Here is an 18,073-nt window from a genome sequence, read left to right on the forward strand (position 1 = left end):
CGGCTCGCGAGCGCTCGCGCATGCATCCGAGCACCGAAACAGACTGCGGTTGCGCACTCCTGCGGGTAGGCAGTCAAAGGAACTAGTGCGCATGCGCATCCGCACCAGGCCTCTACAGAGCGGGGACGTCCCTCTATGCGCATGCGCCCAAATCCTCCGGGCCTTCTGGTCAGCGCGCGTGCGGGGTGCGGTTCTTTTCCTTCCCTCCCCCTTTCTCTTCAGCGCCTCTCGTTTTTGCCACCATTTTGTGCTGCAACTGTGGCTTTTCGCCGTTGTTTTTAACCAGCCTTGCTCCGTGCGTGCGAGTCGAAACAACGGCCCCATGGCGGAGAGTCAGTCAGCGGCTGGGCTGGGAGAATCTGCGTCCCTGGGTGGGTCTGGAGTCTCCAGTTCTGAGTCTGAAAGCCGGCGGCGGCTCAGCGAACTGCGCGTCATAGACTTGCGGGCTGAACTCAAGCGCCGCAATTTGGACAGCAGTGGAAACAAGAGCGTTCTTATGGAGCGACTCAGGAAGGTGAGCCGGGAGACGCGCCGGGGCTGCCCGAGGGGGAGGCACAGCCCGCCAGGCGCTGCTGAGGAAAATGGCGCCAAACGGCTGTGGAGCGCAGGGAATGGGGCTGTGGGGAGCAGGGGGCGTGCGCTGCGCGCTGGGGGTGGTTCTGTGGGGCCCGCCAGGCTCAATTCTAGCGTTCCGTGCGTGGCGAGCGTGGCCCCGTACTTGGCCTTCCCAGGCTCGGTCCTGAAACCGCCAGTCTCGTATGGTGGCGGTGCTGGGTGCGTGCGAGCGAGTCTGGCGCTTCCGTCTCCGCAGCGAGCCCGTCTCCGATTTCGAGACCTACACAGTGTCTGCCGTGGCACTCGGTCCAAGGGTTTCTAGCTTCACACATCACTGGGCTTTCCCCACCATGCATTGAGCTGCTGAATTTACAGATCCATACATTGTCTACTAGGCTTTTTGCTGCTTAATGATTTTTTTGTTGGCTAGAAGCTGTTAGCCTGTACTCGGTATCCTCATCAGAATGTTTGGTATGTTAGTAGCACGCAGACCGTTTTCGTTGAACTGGTGCCTGCTGTCTCCTAGAGCCGAGGTTCTTACCCTGTTGCAACACTCTGGGTATCTGTGCACTGTTGCAAACTCTGTAGGATTGACTTTTTGTCTATACGTTATGCTGCTGACTGCTTTCCAGAAACTTTACACCAACATGGTACTGTTTCCTGTGTGCTTGTTGCTTTGATCTGGTGGTCTTCAGTTTGCGTACCCAAGTTGCTACTGTCTAATTAAAAGCACTAGATTCTTGTTTTGGTATTTTTCTGCCTCTGATGTCTAGCTCTTTAAGTTCAACAGAAATGCACAAATGAAATTGTTATGTCTGTCTTGATATATTTATCTTTATCTTTTCTTCTTAACAGGCTATTGAGGAGGAAGGGGGGAATCCCGATGAAATTCCAGTAGTTTCAGAAAATATCATGAAGAAAACTCCCAAAAGAAGCAGCAAAGGTACAGGGCAGTTAGAGAGGATCTCCACCCCACCCCCCTTGGGTTTTCTAGCAACTTTACCTCATGAAATGGAACCTTGCTCATCTTTTTCCTGAAGTCTTGTTTTTCCTTTTGGAAAAGTGCTTGGTTTCATTTTGGCACTGTTGCTGAATGTTTTGCAGTCCTAGATTCAATTAATAATTTTGACTTGCACAAAAATGTAAATTTTTGAGATGAAGTTAAAATGTTTTGCCAACTAATTTGACTGACTCAGATTTTTGTTGTTACATCCGATTTGGAGTGATGTTACATTTGCTTGCAAACTTAAATGTGAAATCTTAAGTGGAAACAGAACAAACGTCACAACTATGGGTAAAAGCGGAGATATCTTTGGTAATCGCGTTCATATTCAAGTCTCAGAAGAATGCCTAATCTAAGTTATAGCACTTTTAGTGTTGGAATGGAAATAGGTGAGATGTTCCTCTGAGCTCTAAAATCCCTTTCTTTTTTTTTATTGTAACGTGCTTGTAGTTTTTGAGGAAAATAACATTCATAAAAGATGAAGCACCTACTTAGCTCTAAGTTTGAAGAGTTACTGTTTGATGCTGAAACTAGCATACGGTCTTCAGTAATGTCAGTTCCGATATTATGTATCCAGCTGGTGAGCAGAGCACTGCAGTGATGCTTACCCATAGGGTGGTTTTTTTTCATTGTTTTATGTTGGGTTTTTCCTTTGGTTGCTTTTTTTCTTTTTCTCTTCTAGTAAATGTCTGTAAAGAAATGAAGGGTTGAGGTAATAAATTGCTGCGATCTCAGCTGAGCCAGATGTTCTGGGGAGTACACAGTGGTGTTTCTTGAACTCGTGATAGACCTTGGACTGTTGCATGTTTGTCAGTTACTGAACTGGGATGGTATATAGACACTCAGTTGTGGAAAATAAGGAAATAGCAGAAAACTAAACTGAATGGAATACCAACTCTGATGAAAAAATAAAACTTGAAGGATACATCTTGTTAACTTCTTTTCGTTCTAATGATCATAATGTTGTTAGGACGTAGACCAGATGAAGAGGGAGTAGAAGATAATGGCCTGGAAGAGGATTCGGGAGATGGACAGGTATGTGAGACTGTTTGAAGCAAAGTAATGATAGCATTGCTTTCAAGTTACAATGACTATTATATATACTTTTTTTCTTTTTACAGGAGGATATTGAAGCAAGTTTGGATAACTTGCAGGATATTGACATGATGGATATTAGTGTGTTAGATGAAGCTGAAATAGATAATGGCAATGCGGTAGATTGCGGAGAGGATTACAGTGCTGATAATATTCTTGACTCACTGTCTGATAGTAAAGAAAATGCTGATGCAGAAGTGAAAGAACTTCCAGATCAGCCTACAGAATATGCTATGGGTAACTTGGAGGCATCCCCACAATTCTCAGAAATTAAAGAAGAATCAAGAGAAATACCACTAGCGATGGTATGCATCTCTTATGTGTGTGGCAAGACATTTTTATTTTTATTTTTTTTAAATAGCAAAACATTAGCTAAAGAGTATTTGAAACAATTTGGGGCTCTACCAGTTGTCATGGTTATTGTTTTTCTTCCTTTACATATTTGTGGAAATAGCGTTATTGATTTTAAAATGCTTAGATGTTGCTTGTACACATATAATAGTAATCCAGAAAGCGTTCGTTTTAATCATGCTTTGAACTCTGCTTCACCTTATGTTTTCATTCCTATTTTCGTGTTTTTCTTTTATTTAGGAGCATATGTGAGGTATACAAATGCTGTAGCCTTATTTACTTCCCTTCAGCTGAACAGCAACATTCTGGGAACTATATTCTAGATTATTTTTCTGTTAAGATAGGGTCTCGCAGTTACTCAGGTGTTGAAAGTATTTTTATGTTGGCTTTCTGTGTTTGTCTAGCTGTTGCACTGCTTGTATGGCATTGTCCATCTGGGCTAGAAGATAATTTTTTTCCCCAAAGTCAAGCGCTTATCTCCTGAATTGTACAACAAAGCATTTGAAGAAAGCTATTTCTGCCCCATCTATAGGGAAGGAGAGCTCTTTGTTGTGTGTGCACATTGTGTCACCAGTCTGGACTACAAGATTCTGAAGTTAGGTGGTTCTCTGCCCAAATCTGAGAGTTGCAGAAGTAAGCTAAAGCCCCTATTCCCAAGCATGTCCCAGCCCCACACAAGTGAAATAGAAATACCCAGAAAGTAGGTTGTTTTGTGTGGTTTTTTTTTGGTTTTTTTTTTTTTTTTTTTTTCAGTGACTAAACTACCGGAGCCCAGGTCAGCTCCTGCAGCTGTCTTTTATCAATAAAGAAGATAATTATCGAGTCCCATAGAGTTTTGGCTCTATGTTGTTGCTGTAAATAAGAGAGAAAGATAAAGTTTGCTGTTGGAATCCCCGTCCTTAAAGGTTGTTTTTTGAGCTGACCAACATGGTTGAGAGGTAGTGAGAAAGTTTACTCAGTAAGTGGGGACTGCGAAGAGGTGTGAGGGTCACTGGTCAGTTTTTACCCTTATTGGTTGTTTTGAATGCTAGATATATTTGCTTAATATCAGTTGTCAGCGAAAATAAAATCTTCGATTTCTCATTCAGGTTTCATTCACAATACCATTCTTTTATAAATAACAACATATCTTTGTTTACTTTTTAAAGGTAGAGGTTGAAGATGTTGGAAACAGTTTAGGTGCCTCTTCATCTGATTTAACCATAATAAAGGTAAATGGTAACCAATTTTTCTTTACAAACAAAAAGGCATAATATATGCCATATCAACTGTATGCTGAAACAGTATATGTACAGGTAGTACACAGTGCGTGCATTCTTACTGTATGAAGGATAGGATCTAATGCCTTTCTAATTTAATCGTATGTGCAAAGAGGTATATATCTCTCTATATCTATCTGTCAGGTCATGTATATATGATGTATATGTCATATTGCGTTTGTGAGTTTGAGTGGTAGATTGGATCCTTTTTATCTGTTGTATAAACCAACTCAGTTATATTTAACTTCCATTAAAGGTATGTATCCCATGTTGACAACAAAGCTGAAACTGGTCTTTTCCTGAAATACTTCCCAGATCGCGCATGGTAGGTTAAGGACACTTGTAGGTCCAGGTGAAGCTGGTGTTTATTTCAATCCTGTTTTCAGAAAGCAGACTTCATAAAATAGACTTTAGAGAAGGGTAACACCAAGATAAGCTTTGCTTTATGCTGCTTACGTTTGTTGAATTATTTATCCATGCAGATATGTACTGTGTGTTCAACAGGTATCTGTGAAATATTGAAATTTTACACATTTTGTAGAACTTTAAGGTGTTAAAAAGTAATGGCAAACCTTCTTGTGAAAAATTTTTTTAAAATTTGATGTTTTCAAAACTGAAATAGGCTTAATTATAGTAATTCCCTAAATTATCTCCTATTTTGGGGGGTGTGGGGTATGTGAGAAGTGTCATTCAGAATAATGTCTTGACTTCTTACAAAATAGTGATGTTTTGTCATTCTTGTAACTTTTTCACTGCAGGAACTTGAAGAGTTACCTTTGGAGCCAGGTACTGGTTTTTGTTTTTGTGGTTTTGTTGGGGTTTTTCGTGATTTGTTTTTGGATTGTGGATTTTTTTTTTTTTTTAATTAAAAAAAAAATAATCCTGGGCATTGAAAACAGTTTTGTTCTTCATTTAATTCTTTTTGTGTCCCTGTTTTATTTCTTTTGGTGTGGTTTTTTTGTTTTGGTTTTTTTTTTAAATGCATTACTGTAGTGTACGTTATGGTGGACAATTCAGGTTATGCAGGGTCATAGAGATTGGAAACCTAGTCATATCACCAGATCTGTGAATAACCGCTTTTTGAAAACATGTATTTAATGTGATGAAGTGGTTCCATAGAACTGTTACCTACAGTGAAGATAAGGAATGATCCTTAAAGATGTAAAGGTTCTGAAAACAGATCTTGTGATATCACACTGTGCTGTAGTTCTATGAGTTAAAATTCAGGTAATACAAAACTTTGGTACAGAACAGAAACGAAAGAGTGACTGGACTTCAGAAGAAGGAATACACTGTCATCACAGGAATTTTCTACAGATCCTATTCACTTTCTGGACTGCAAGCACACTCATGCACCATCAGAAGATGCCCAGTTCTCATGTTGGACTGTCTGCTAAAAGAATTGCACAGAAATTTGGAAATTGAACTCTCAGTACCTTGATACGTTCAGTTAAGCATCTCGGACTCTGGAAGCTAACTAGAGAAGAAACAGAGCTGAATGATTTCATGAAGAATATCAAGGATCAGCCAGAAGGTTTTTGTTAAATCTGTGGGGTCATTTTTCTTCCCTGTTAACATTTTAGGGCTGATTTGGTAGCTTGTCAGACAGCGGTTAGTGGAGTGCTTTTAACACTGTGTACACTAGGGTTTTCCAATCTCTGTGTAGCTTAGAAGTTCTCTTGGTGTTAGTGTGGCAGCCATGCCAGTTCCACATTTGTGATTGCTGTATTTCCCTGGTGATTAAATCTTGTGCCATTCTATTCCTGTTAAATCCGTAGAAAATGAGAAAATACTCGACATTTTGGGGGAAACTTGTAAATCTGAGCCACTTAACGAAGAAACTTGCGAAGCGGAGCAGCCACATGCACAGGAAGCAAGTAACGTGGTGCCAGGCAAGAGGCTAGCAGAGGAAGAGGACACTCTTGCTGCTGCTCAGTTGGAGGAAGATGCTTTAGATTTGGACAGCAAATCGGCAAATTCTATGGCAAGGAAGGAAGCAAAGCGTTTAGTTGTAGCAAAAGGGGAGACAAGGGAACAGACAATAGAGGAAGAGAAACCGGACTCTGAATCTTTAGTAGTAGAGACCCTAAGCGATCAGAGTAGCAAACGCTCCCAAGGCCTGGAAGCCTCTAGTGGGGAAACAGCGGAAAAAGGCGCAGGTCCCGAAGGCAAAGATAGCAAAGAAGATGCCAAGAAAACAGAAGACAAAGCTAATTCTGAGGAATCCCCTGCCACTAAAGAGTCCTCAACCAGTGAGGGCGGTGATCAGAAAAAGAGGTTTGTTTTTTCTCCGTTATAGACCAGATGCTATCTTTTTTTCATTGGTCGTTAAGTGATGCGAGTAAGCTGTTTCCTTCAATTGGCCACCGAGACTGATGAAATTGTAGCCTATTCCTAAAGAATCTGTTTTATTTCTCCATGTGCAGATATTAATTTTTTTTTTAAACACAGAGGGTTTGATTTTTTTCCTTCCTCAACCTTCAAAGGTTGTTTAGTAAATTGCTTTTATTTGTCATCTGCAAAACAGAATTGTCTGTTTAAGGATACAAATCCCATATTTCCTGTCACTCTTCTATAAATTTGCAAAGTTAGCGTTTATTTCAGAATTAATATACTGGTAGGTATCCATTTTTAGTGGACAATCTAGAATTAATGTCCTTTTTGTATATGATCGGTTGAATAACATGATGTTTTGTCTTTAGCCCTGTTGAGGAGGACAGAGATACAAAGATAATCTCGAAAGATGAGAAAGGTATGTGTTTTTAATAAAAATGTTCAAATAACATGGAAAAAAAATGTAACGGGATCAAATCTAACCATTACTTGTGAGTTAATTGTCGTAAGTAAACATTCAAAGGAGCGAATGGAGTAATAGTTCTACTCACTTTTTGACTTGCGTTTCTTGCATTGCTTATTTTTTGTGTCGTCTTAATTCCCTAAGCATGCGTATGTCTTCACTGGGGTATATATAGTGGAGTCCCACTAGCTTCATGAATGGCGATAGGTATCGGCAAGACCAAGATTTGTCCAAAAGTCTCAACAGATGCCTAAATATATAGGTTTATACTCTGTGGCAATTTTGGTGAGGACTGTTAATTCCATGAACCATTAATGTCATTGTAACATAGACATTCAAAGTATAAATTGTAAATTTCAGTTTATGTAACTTCTGTAACCTTATTAGCCAACAGTATTAAAAAAAAAAGTCTCTTGTGAATTGACATTTAATGCTTTGTAATTCTCATAAAAGTGATTGAAGTGTAGGAAGACAATATGTAGATTAAAACTCATTAGGATTATTCAAATGCACATCAAGTGTGGAGTTCAGAAGTTCATTTTTGCAGACTGCAACGTGTCTGATTTTCAGATTGTTTGGAAGAGGTGGAAGTAAAATTGCATTAGACAAGGTCTATGAAGGAAAAAATAAAGTGGGGCTTGTAGGGCAATTACTTTTTCACTGTTGCATTCTTGTGCTACATGGTCTTTTATGTTTGGGTTTTTTGTACCTTAGGCCGTGCAAGTAGTGGTTCTGGCAGAAATTTGTGGGTTAGTGGACTTTCATCCTCTACTAGAGCTACAGACTTGAAGAATCTTTTCAGCAAATATGGAAAGGTAATGTGGATATGTAAATTAACAAACTATTTCATCAATTTAAAAGAATGACCTTGAAGTTAGCTCTTATTTTTCCTAATGAGCAACAAGGTAGACTAAGCACTTGTGTTCTTTTGAAACTCTATAGCTGACAGTAGCATACTTCATAAAGAAGGTTGCCAGAAACGGGGGCAGGGTAGAAATCCAGGTCTCGGAGAGTCTGTGTGCACGTCTGTAAAAATGAGGCAGTTCTCAACAGAAGAGACTAGTGGGTCATCATCTAGTGCGCTGTAGTCTAATTACACCTCTGGGGTGTCCAGCGATAGTTAATGCTGTTATAAACGGTTCCACTACTGTTTTTAAATGGGTATTTGTTTGAGAAATCTAGTCTTGGAGCGTGGGCTTCCATTTGTTCTTCAGTGCCAACTAGGATATAAGAGCATAAGTTATGGAAGGGAACTCTTTCCACGACCATCTCCCTCCTAGTTTATTTCTGAAAGTAATATTAAATGTTTGTGTCACTAAGCATGTTTCTCTGCGCTGTCGGAGATTCATCTGTGGATAGAAACTAGCAGAGGGGTCCTGTAAGAAAAGACAAAGTGGTGATAGGTTTGGGTGGGGTTTTTTGGTTGGTTGGTTTGATATTTTTTTTTTTTTTTTTATTATTACACCCCACGCTCCCCTGCATACATATGTCTTCCTGTCGTGGTTTTGTCCAAATTTACCAAAACCAGACTGACAGATGGCCCTTCCCCTCCCTCCCCCCCCCCCCCCCCCCCCCCAAAAAAAAAAAAGAGGAGAGAGGAGGAGAAAGAGATAAGGAGATTCAGAAGTTTAGAATGAACTAAACTACTTTAATGAAGAATTAATATTAAAAAAAAAAAAAAAAAAGAAAAAAATAATGAAATAGATACAATATGTACAAAACCGTATCAAGCTCCCAGGATGACAGTCATGTCACCGGCAGGCACTGGGCAAGTCCCAGACTGAACTCAGTGACGGATGGGAACTGGATCCCAGCTCTGGAGTCAGGAACACACGGATCGGGATCAAAGGCAGATGAACAGACAGAGTCCTCTCTGGACGTCGGCCATCGCAGGAAGGGGGCTGACCCTTTGATCCCTCAGCTTTTATACTGAGCATGGGGCAGATGGGATGGAATACCCCACTTGGTCAGGTTTGGGTCACCTGTCCTGTCCACTCCTCCCCACCGATGTGACCCCTCTACGTTTTTTCCGTTTCCGACCCTCTAAGGGGGCAAATAACAAAATTGGCTGACCTTGGTTGTTATAGCAATAAGTATAAGCAAGGGCCTCTCTGCATACCATTCCTTGGCATGTAGCACAAACATTGGTCTTACCATTCTGGGAATGAGCAGTTTTCTCCACAATATGCCGTTAATTTCAGAGAGTTAGAGGAGGCCTAGCTAGCATGTAAAGTTACAGAACAGAAAATTGGTTCGGTTTTACTTCAAACCGGGACACTTCCTTAAGTTATTGACCTGCTCAGCCACTTGAAGATGAATTTTCTGAGCTGGTTATTATGGCGGTCTCTCAGCAGAGTTGTATCTACAGTCTGTTCCACAATCAGATTTATCTGTTTCATAGAATTCCATGTTTGTTTTATATTTTTTTTTCAGAATGTATGTGGAATAATTTTAAATTTGAACCTTTTCAGATGTGTTTGTGTTGCTCTTGACATGGGTGTAAACACTGTTTATGTCGTATTTCTTTGCAGCTTGTCAAACAAGCTTAGAAGCGTTGTCTTCAGAGAATGCTGATGGAATGTTGTGTGCCGAGTATTTTTCCTCCCTGTTAAAAGTGGATAGGTGTTACACTGTACAGTACTGGTAGATAGAGCTGCTCAAATGGTGTTAAGTTTGAAGTTATTTGGTAACAGATCTGCAAACACAGAACAATTTTTTTCCCAAAGGTGGTCGGTGCAAAAGTAGTGACAAATGCTCGCAGTCCTGGTGCTCGCTGTTACGGCTTTGTTACGATGTCAACATCTGAAGAAGCCACTAAGTGCATTAATCATCTCCACAGAACAGAGCTGCATGGAAAGATGATTTCTGTGGAAAAGGTAAGTGGTAGCTATTCCATGACAGCGTAATGAAAATAAAAGTGTGCAAGTTTAATGTCTGCCTCTTATTATAAAAATATTTCTGGATAAATCCTAGGCAAAAAATGAACCAGCTGGGAAAAAGCCGTCAGACAAAAAAGAAGGTGAAACGAGGAAGGAAAAAGACAAGCATCATTCTGCAGAGTCCAAATCTGAGAAGTAAAGCAGTTTTGGGTATTTTTTGGTGTTTAAAGGCCTCTCAGTTGAAATGCAGCCATGTGTCCACAGTGAACTGTGACTGTAATAAATGTCAGTTTGCTGCTTCATACTGCATCTGAAATAGGAATAATTAATGAAAAATTGAAATTGGTGTTCTACAGCAGTGAGTGCATCTCAGTTGACCCTCTGTTCAGAAATATGGAGCTCTCCAGATTTTAGTATCGAAACTTGTCAGTTGTATCAGGAGATACCCAATCAGTTAATTTCTAGATAAACCATTATTTTTATCAAAACTGTTTATCCTCTGATCTGACTTTGGCTTGGTCTGGTCTTTTAACTAACTTGGCTAATTTTACTAATTCGCTTTACTAATTTTTGTTTTCTCATAAAATTTTAAGATTTGGCAAAGTAGATGCTTTGGCAGGCTGACCCGCTTGCATTAGGTGTTTAAGGTATTTGTTTACAAAAGCTCTTCTGGTGGAGCTTGACCTATACCTTGGTGGGCCCTTTTCTCCCTTTGCTAAGCATGAACTTTACTTATAGGCAGAACAGAAGACTTCTAGCAGCCAGAGTTTCCAAATATTTAGAAGGATTATCTGTTGTTTCTCACTTTTGGGCAGCTTTAGCTTAGTATTGGTCGCTACTCTTAATCGTGAGTACAAATATGTATTGGCTTCAGCAGAGCAGCATGGAAGGTGTTGGGAGTGAGTTTTTTGAGAGTATTTTTGGGACCATTTTTGTGTTGAGTTTTGTGGGGTTTTGACATGGTTGGCTTGATTAGAGTGGTTACTGCACTTTTTGTTAGGTTCTCTATTAAAGCAAAGTTTACCTGTAGGTCTGTTGGTACTAAGAAGGAGGAGAAGACAGATAAAAAAGATGATGCTAAGAAATCAGAAAAAGATGGAAAAGACGAAAAAGAAGGAAAAGAGAAAGATGAGCAAAAGGCCGGATCCTCTGATAGATCTAGGGCAAGCAAATCAGGTAATTCTAGCTGCTTTCAGAAATGTTTTGAAGGATACTTGTTTTAAAAAATAAATTTTAAACAATTGAACACAGAATATGAGCAACTGCAACAAAGCACTTTGCATCCAAAAAAATGTGAATTTAGGAAATGGAAGAGCAAGCATAAACATTCAGAGTTGTGACTGATTAGAAGACTTCAGCTTCTGCAAACCTCAGTGTTCTTATTAGACGTGATTCATAATTCAGTAAAAAGACCACGAAGCGTACTTAGTAACACTGGTGAACAATAAACAACACCAGAAAATACCTTAAAAACTTTTTTTCTGACTTAGAACACCAGTAACTTAGCAACAAAGTTTTCATAATTACTGGGGTTTAAATACTAAAAATAGCAAACTCTAAATTTTATGGAACTGTCACTGGGTTTAGACTTGACACAGTGTGCGGTTCTGTGTGCATTTTTTTGGGGGTGGTTGTTTTGTGTTGTGTTTTTTTTTTGAACTGTGGCAAAGGGGTATATTTTGCAGCTGAGAATGAAATTGCTTTTTTTAAAAGTATCATCCCTGCCGGAAAACACTGCTGTAATTTTGTGATACCTTTGCTGTCCCCATCCCCAATTTGGCCAAATCTTGGTAAGCTATTTAAATCATAAATGTACTCTTTTGCTAAGTGATTTTAAAACTTCAATGAAATAACTTTTTACTGCTTGGTATCTCGACGGTTTTGAATTTTTTAATGTCTTGTGTATTATTTATTCTCAGATGTGTTTTGTTTTCTAGTGAGTCGAGGAACTGAAAGGACAGTGGTAATGGATAAATCTAAAGGAGAACCAGTTATTAGTGTGAAAACTTCTACATCAAAAGAGAGGGTAAGTACAATTTTCAGGGAAGCCTTTTTGTAAAAATAGGTGTCAAATACCTTTATATGCATATAGTTGAAGGGATGTTTTTTCTGGCGTATTTGGAACAGTCGTCCTTTTATTGCTTTTTAGAAAGCATTAGGGTATTAATGATGCTGCAAAGGTAAATGCTTATGCTTCACCTTCTTTATAGTTTTTTTGCTGCTGTCCTAGTTGAAGAAGTAGATTTGCAATATGAAAATGGTGTTAAGATGTTGTGTTTCCCTGAGCATGGAGTATGGTAACCGGTGCCTTTTAAAGTGGTGTATGGTTTGCCACCGGTGCAAGTCAGATCATGTGCCTCTGGTGTTTATATATATTTAAACTCTTTAGAAGTTCTAGATGTATTCAGGTTACTTTTCCCTGACCTACTTTTCTATGAAATTCCAACATTATTTACCTCTGGGAAGGTACGATAGTCTGTATTGTTCAGGTTGGCATAAGGTAGGCATTTTGCCTAGGAATTTTAGCTAAAAATGTACTGTATTCAGCTAATGTGTTGTTTTGATTTAACTCAGAGTACAAAAAGCCAGGACCGCAAATCTGAGAGCAAAGAGAAGCAAGATATTTTATCGTTTGATAAAATCAAAGAACAGCGAGAACGTGAACGTCAGAGACAGAGGGAACGAGAAATCAGGGAAACTGAAAGACGCCGGTGAGTTTTTCCACTTTTGCTCTATGCTTTGAATGCATTTGTTTTTATTTCCCTTATGTGCTTTGAACAGGCTGCAAAGTAGCGTCAAGCTGGCCTTCCAACATCTCAGATCGATTTGATACTAGTCTTTTGGTAGAACAGACATAATGTTGAATCATAAAGGTTATTACTACAGAAATCGATCTTCTCTAAGCCTGTGCTTTTCGGGAGACTCTTGTTGAATAACTTCTGTAGGTGCTTTCAGGTCTCGCATTCCACTCAAACAGATTTGTATTTCCATACTTTATTTTCTTCCCTGGAAGTTTGTAAATACTTTGTTTGTCAGACTTCTGTCTTTGGACATGCTCTGCTCTATGAAAGCTTTTCCAGAGCTGACTTAGTGTAGATACTGTGTTAGTTATGCAGAATGCTTACCCTTGCTTCTTTCATCCGTATGGACCTTTTTTCTTCTTTTTTTAAAACTAAGCTGCAATGTAGTTGAGAAGAGGTCATTCAAATTTAAGCAGGCAGTGGGAAGAACATAGAAACTAAATTAAAAAAAAAAAAGGGGGGGGGGACACAAACAAGAAGTGCAACCCAAAGCAAAGAAGCAGCAAAGCTTAGACTTAAGATTCTCAATTAAAACCCAAATACCTCTTTTTCAATTAGAGAGAGAGAGAGGCGAGAACGAGAACAACGGCTTCAAGCTATTCATGAGCGAGATGAAAGACAGAGGCTCCAGAGAGAGCGAGAACGACTTGAATTTCAAAGGCAGCGCCTTGACAGAGAGCGTTTGGAGAGGGAGAGGTTGGAGAGAGAAAGAATGCACATTGAGCAGGAAAGGCGACGAGAACAGGAACGCATCCAGCGGGAGAGGGAGGAGCTGCGGCGTCAGCAGGAACAGTTACGCTATGAACAGGAACGGCGATCTGCCATGAGAAGGCCTTATGATCCTGATGGCAGGTAACAATAACTGTGATAGGATTCCAAATTCTTTGGCCACATCCAGTTACAGACAGAGCATTCTAAAGCCTATGTAAATTATGACTACTCTTGCTAAAGCAGTCATGGGAGTTCACAACTGAAATGTTGCTTTTAACACTTTAATACTGATCTTGAGAGAGGGCATACTCCTCGTATACCTGTGAACACAATTTTATTAGGGCGGGTATAAAATTCTTATTTCCCAAAGAGAAGTGACCAAGAATAGAAACTGCGTATAGACTCTAAAGCAGGATTGCTAGAAGGAGCAGGTACTCATCCTCTCACATAAGCACATGGTGAGATTAAGCTTTTTGTATAGTGTTGAGATGCCTAGCTTTCTCTGAAACTGAAATGCGATGCCCACTTCTCACACAAGGGTTTTTAATTGCAAATCAAAAATAACTTTTTGGATAACTGGATTGAATGAGATTTGATATTAAGAGAGCAGGAAAGGAAGATTTTGAGATTACGACTAATCGTGACCTTTCTTGCAGGCGAGATGACCCGTACTGGCCAGAGGCAAAGCGAATGGCGATGGATGATAGGTATCATTCTGAATTTAGTCGTCAAGACCGCTTCCACGACTTTGACCACAGGGATCGTGGCCGATACCAAGATCATTGTTTGGACAGGTTGGCAAGGCGGTATCTTTTCTTCCTATACTTTTATGAAAATTAGGTGTCTTTTTGTGGCTTGCTAATGGCTTGAAGGGTGTCAAAAGAGAAGAGCTAAACAAACGACCCTTGTGCATTTCTCATGTCTCGTTTTATATGTACTTGGAATCCTGTGTTTCCATCATTTACGGACATATCGGAAAGAGGCTGCGTAACGATTTATAAGCCAAGTTCTAATGTAGTCTGCTGTGATGCCGAGGGAGATCCTATAGCTTCTCTCAAGATGCATGGAAATCTAGTTTATGAATCCCTGTTCATTATCGTAAGATTTAGCCATTTCCTGCAGACTAGCTAATGCAGATTTTTTTAGTTCCACAGAATGCAAAAGTACTTTCTGCCTAGCGCTGTTGAGACTTCTGTTTTGCTCTCAAAGGATCTTTGGCAAAAATGATACCACTTTGCTTTTGCTTGTAACTCATTTCTGATACTGGTAGCTTCACTCGGTATTCTCCCTTGATTCCATCGAGTACCTGACTGTGCCTCAGTGATGCCTCACTTATCCACGGTACAGTAATAGCTGTTACTTTGATCTCTTCCTATGCTACGAAACAGGAATTCATTTGAATATCTTACCACTAAACAAACATTGGCATTCCCAGATTTACAGCCTAATGAAGATCATTTTTCATGCACTATTTCATACAGACATCAGAATTATGATCGCTGTGTCAATTCAACTGAAATTTGTCTGTTTTGTTCCAGAAGAGACGGTTCAAGAGGAATACCAGATCGAGATGGGCAGGTGGGTTATACCCAAATACTGCTTTAGTTAAAAAGCCAAACAAACTGACCCCAAAGCGGAAAGAAACAAGTGTGTGTGCTGCCTGGTTCTTAAATGCAACAACCACTGTGTTTAAACTGAGCAGATGTTCAAGCAGCAACTGATTTTGCACACTAATGTGCCAAATGTAAGTTACTGCTCACTAGGGCGGTAGCCACAGATCGGGGTGAGGGGAAACTCCAAGCCATGGGAGCTAAGGTGTGGCATCTTTTCAGGCTGGTATGTGGCAATAAAAATTTTCTGGTTAACCATCTTAGGTGTCTGTAGCACGTTAAGAGGTGGTTACTGTAGTGTCTTATCCTTCTCTGATGTTTATGTAAATGGTTTGCAGAAAATAACTGGTGTGGTAATGGAATAAGGCAGATGACTATAAAACGACAGGTGGGAAAACCAGTACCGCAATGGTATATAAAACCTTTCGTTTCTGAAGAGAGGTAGGAAGTAGGCAGATACTCTCTGTAAAAATTAAAAAATCTGGAGCCAGAATGTAAGCCTTAAAAACACCATACCAAACAAAAGCCTTCTTCACCAATGAGCAGAGCGAAGCCTGTGCTGTGAAACAAAATAAATGCCTAGAGTGAACATGCACAGTAGCAACAATGGAACCAATAAAAACTGAGACAGCTACTGCTTTATTTTCTGTTTTGTTTTATTTGGCAGCTTACAGAAAGACAACCTCTGAGGAGCTGAATTTTTCCAATGTGAAGAGAAAATTCTGTAGTGATTCTTAGTATGACTCTGTACCGTTTGCCTTCCAGCATTACTCAGATGAACGCCATGGAGGGCCCGATCGTCACTCGCGCGATAGTTGGAGTGGCTATGGGTCTGACAGAAGAATGAGTGAAGGGAGAGGGATACCTCCGCAAACCCGGTTAGTGCATATGAAATAAGGGAAGCGATTTGTTGGTTCTTAAAATTTTAACGCTCTGTGAACCTTCAAAGGGTGACAGCGGAAGCAGTTTGACAGTGTGAATCCTCTCTCCAGATAGTTTCTTGGAGCATCTGGTGGAACAAGGAATTCACACATGTAGCTCCCCCATGTATCAAGAGAATGGAGCATTGTAGCGAGTAAAGAAGTGCTGCTCAGTTAGCTCAGCTTGTAGACGATTCTCTTGTAAATAACTTTCTTTTCTACAGATGAGATTCAGTCCTGCACCGAATACTCCGGTAATGCCAAAAGTCTCATTTGTGGCTAGCGATGAGGTTTTAAGGAAATAGAGTCAGAATCTTTGAAGCAGTAGGGGTGGGGAACAGAGACTCATCTGGAATCATGATGTTTTCTCTTTAAACCAGCTAGTCAAGCTAGGCATATTCCAGATGCATGATGTTCTGTTCTACATAAATATACCAGGCAGAGGAATGGTGGTCAATTAATTGTTCCATGTTTAAGTATTTTAGTACATTGCAACACTAATTATGTTTCTGTAGATCAGAAAAAGATGAGCTTTGTTGTGCAAAGGACGCTGTTTAGCAAGTTTCTAGTCGTTTTTCTTTCACCAGTTTTTATTGCAACGATTGAGTGGCTATGGGTACAGCTTCATTAACAATTATTTAATACATTTTTATATGGGGTATGGTGTTTGACTTTACCCTATGCTGCTCAATGGATAAGGGACACACCTGGAAGATGTTCTTTTATTTTTTTAAGAGATGGACGTGACTGGGGAGATCATGGTCGAAAGTTAGAGGGGCATCAAGATCGTTCATGGCAGGGAAATGTGGATGGAGGAATGATGGGACGGGATCATGAGAGATGGCAAGGTACACTTGCTGCTTACCAGTGTGATCGTGGTTTTTTCTATGAATGACTGCTGCTGAACTTCTAGCGGTAGTAAAAATTCCTATGGAGCTTTAACAGCATTACCAAGAAAACAAATAAAATTCTGGGAACGAGGTGTCTTTTTTATCGGGAAAACACAAAAGTCTGTCTTTTTTCTTTTTTTTTTTTTTTCTTTTTTTTTCTTTTTTTAAAATTAGGTGGTGATAGAAGCATGCCTGGTCAGTCAGGACCAGGCCATGTGATGAATCGAGGAGGGATGTCAGGGTAAGCAGCTTTGTCAGAGTGCTCATAATGTTTTTATAATAGTTGACTGATCTGTATAAACAAAGAAATTCCTGTGTCAATTGTGAAAAATAATACTTTCATCTTCTACTTAACTATGGGTTGGCATGTAGAAAAAAAACCTAAGCAAACATCTTTTCTAAGAATCACGGTAGTATTAACTTTTCTGGGCAATTTTTAATTTGTCTTGTCTTGTTTTCAGGCGTGGAGGCTTTATGCAAGTTGGAAACCAGAGCCAGATGATGCAGAGTAGTGGAATACAAGGAGTGTTTGTGGGCCAAGAGCGGACAAACAGACCGACTGAACCCCGTTTTACCCGCCGCTACTGAAAGCACTATATATATACATATATATATTATTTTTTTTTATTGCCAGATGACAATGGTGGTAATTTTATTAACCAGGATCACCTTGAATTTGTGATTGCAAAAAGCAAGACCGCTGCCGCTTTGTAGCCAAGTATTATGTCAACTTATCAGTTTGGTTCTTTTTTTTTTTTTTTTTTTGTAATAAACGTGTTCTTGGTCAAACATCACTTAAAGTTTCTGTTAGTGAAACATTCCATTTTTCAAAAATAATAAAATCAGTTTATGGCTACTAATTTCTTGTTTGTAGAGTCTTTGGCAACACGCCTCCCACGAGGGACTTAAAAGGCAGTAAAGAGACAATCCACTTCCAACACTGAGATTCTTTCTGTCCTACTCCTTATCACCATAAGGATACTTTCTGACTTCTGCTTGATCGTTCTTTCTCTCCCACTGACCTCCCCCCAAGGTCTTCAGGCTGTCCCTATTTCCCCTGCAGGGCTGAGAAGGGTGGGCAGCAGGTGCCCCCCATGGCCCTGCAAAGCCTGGGAGCCCCCTGAGGGGAAGGGACCAGTCTTGGTCTGGCCGTTTTGTTCCTTTTTTGGGGGGTGAATAAAAACGTCATTTTTGATGTCATT

At 40.0% G+C, this 18,073-nt stretch overlaps 1 protein-coding gene across 5 annotated transcripts; it reads left to right on the forward strand.

The window, feature by feature from the left end:
• Positions 1-164: 164 nt before the first annotated feature.
• LOC141475363 (scaffold attachment factor B1-like) lies at positions 165-17,730 on the forward strand. Of its 5 annotated transcripts, none has more exons than XM_074163710.1 (21): positions 165-514; positions 1,411-1,498; positions 2,529-2,593; positions 2,680-2,958; positions 4,153-4,215; positions 5,022-5,049; positions 6,042-6,540; positions 6,966-7,015; positions 7,775-7,875; positions 9,787-9,936; positions 10,034-10,134; positions 10,970-11,115; positions 11,877-11,965; positions 12,514-12,650; positions 13,299-13,592; positions 14,108-14,245; positions 14,990-15,029; positions 15,827-15,939; positions 16,717-16,829; positions 17,046-17,112; positions 17,333-17,730. In XM_074163710.1, exons 1-21 carry the CDS (start codon positions 323-325, stop codon positions 17,457-17,459), a joined length of 2,880 nt encoding a protein of 959 aa, XP_074019811.1. In that variant the 5' UTR covers positions 165-322; the 3' UTR covers positions 17,460-17,730. The 5 variants fall into 5 exon arrangements, with proteins under 5 accessions (XP_074019811.1, XP_074019813.1, XP_074019814.1 ...); XM_074163712.1 differs by having other exon boundaries at positions 217-514; positions 2,680-2,890; positions 4,157-4,215; positions 6,966-7,019; positions 7,785-7,875; XM_074163713.1 differs by having other exon boundaries at positions 217-514; positions 2,680-2,890; positions 4,157-4,215; ... (1 more) ...; positions 7,785-7,875; positions 13,305-13,592.
• The last annotated feature ends 343 nt before the right edge of the window (positions 17,731-18,073 follow it).

The sequence above is a fragment of the Numenius arquata genome, chromosome 25 (assembly GCF_964106895.1).
Source record: "Numenius arquata chromosome 25, bNumArq3.hap1.1, whole genome shotgun sequence".
Classification (NCBI taxonomy): domain Eukaryota; kingdom Metazoa; phylum Chordata; class Aves; order Charadriiformes; family Scolopacidae; genus Numenius; species Numenius arquata.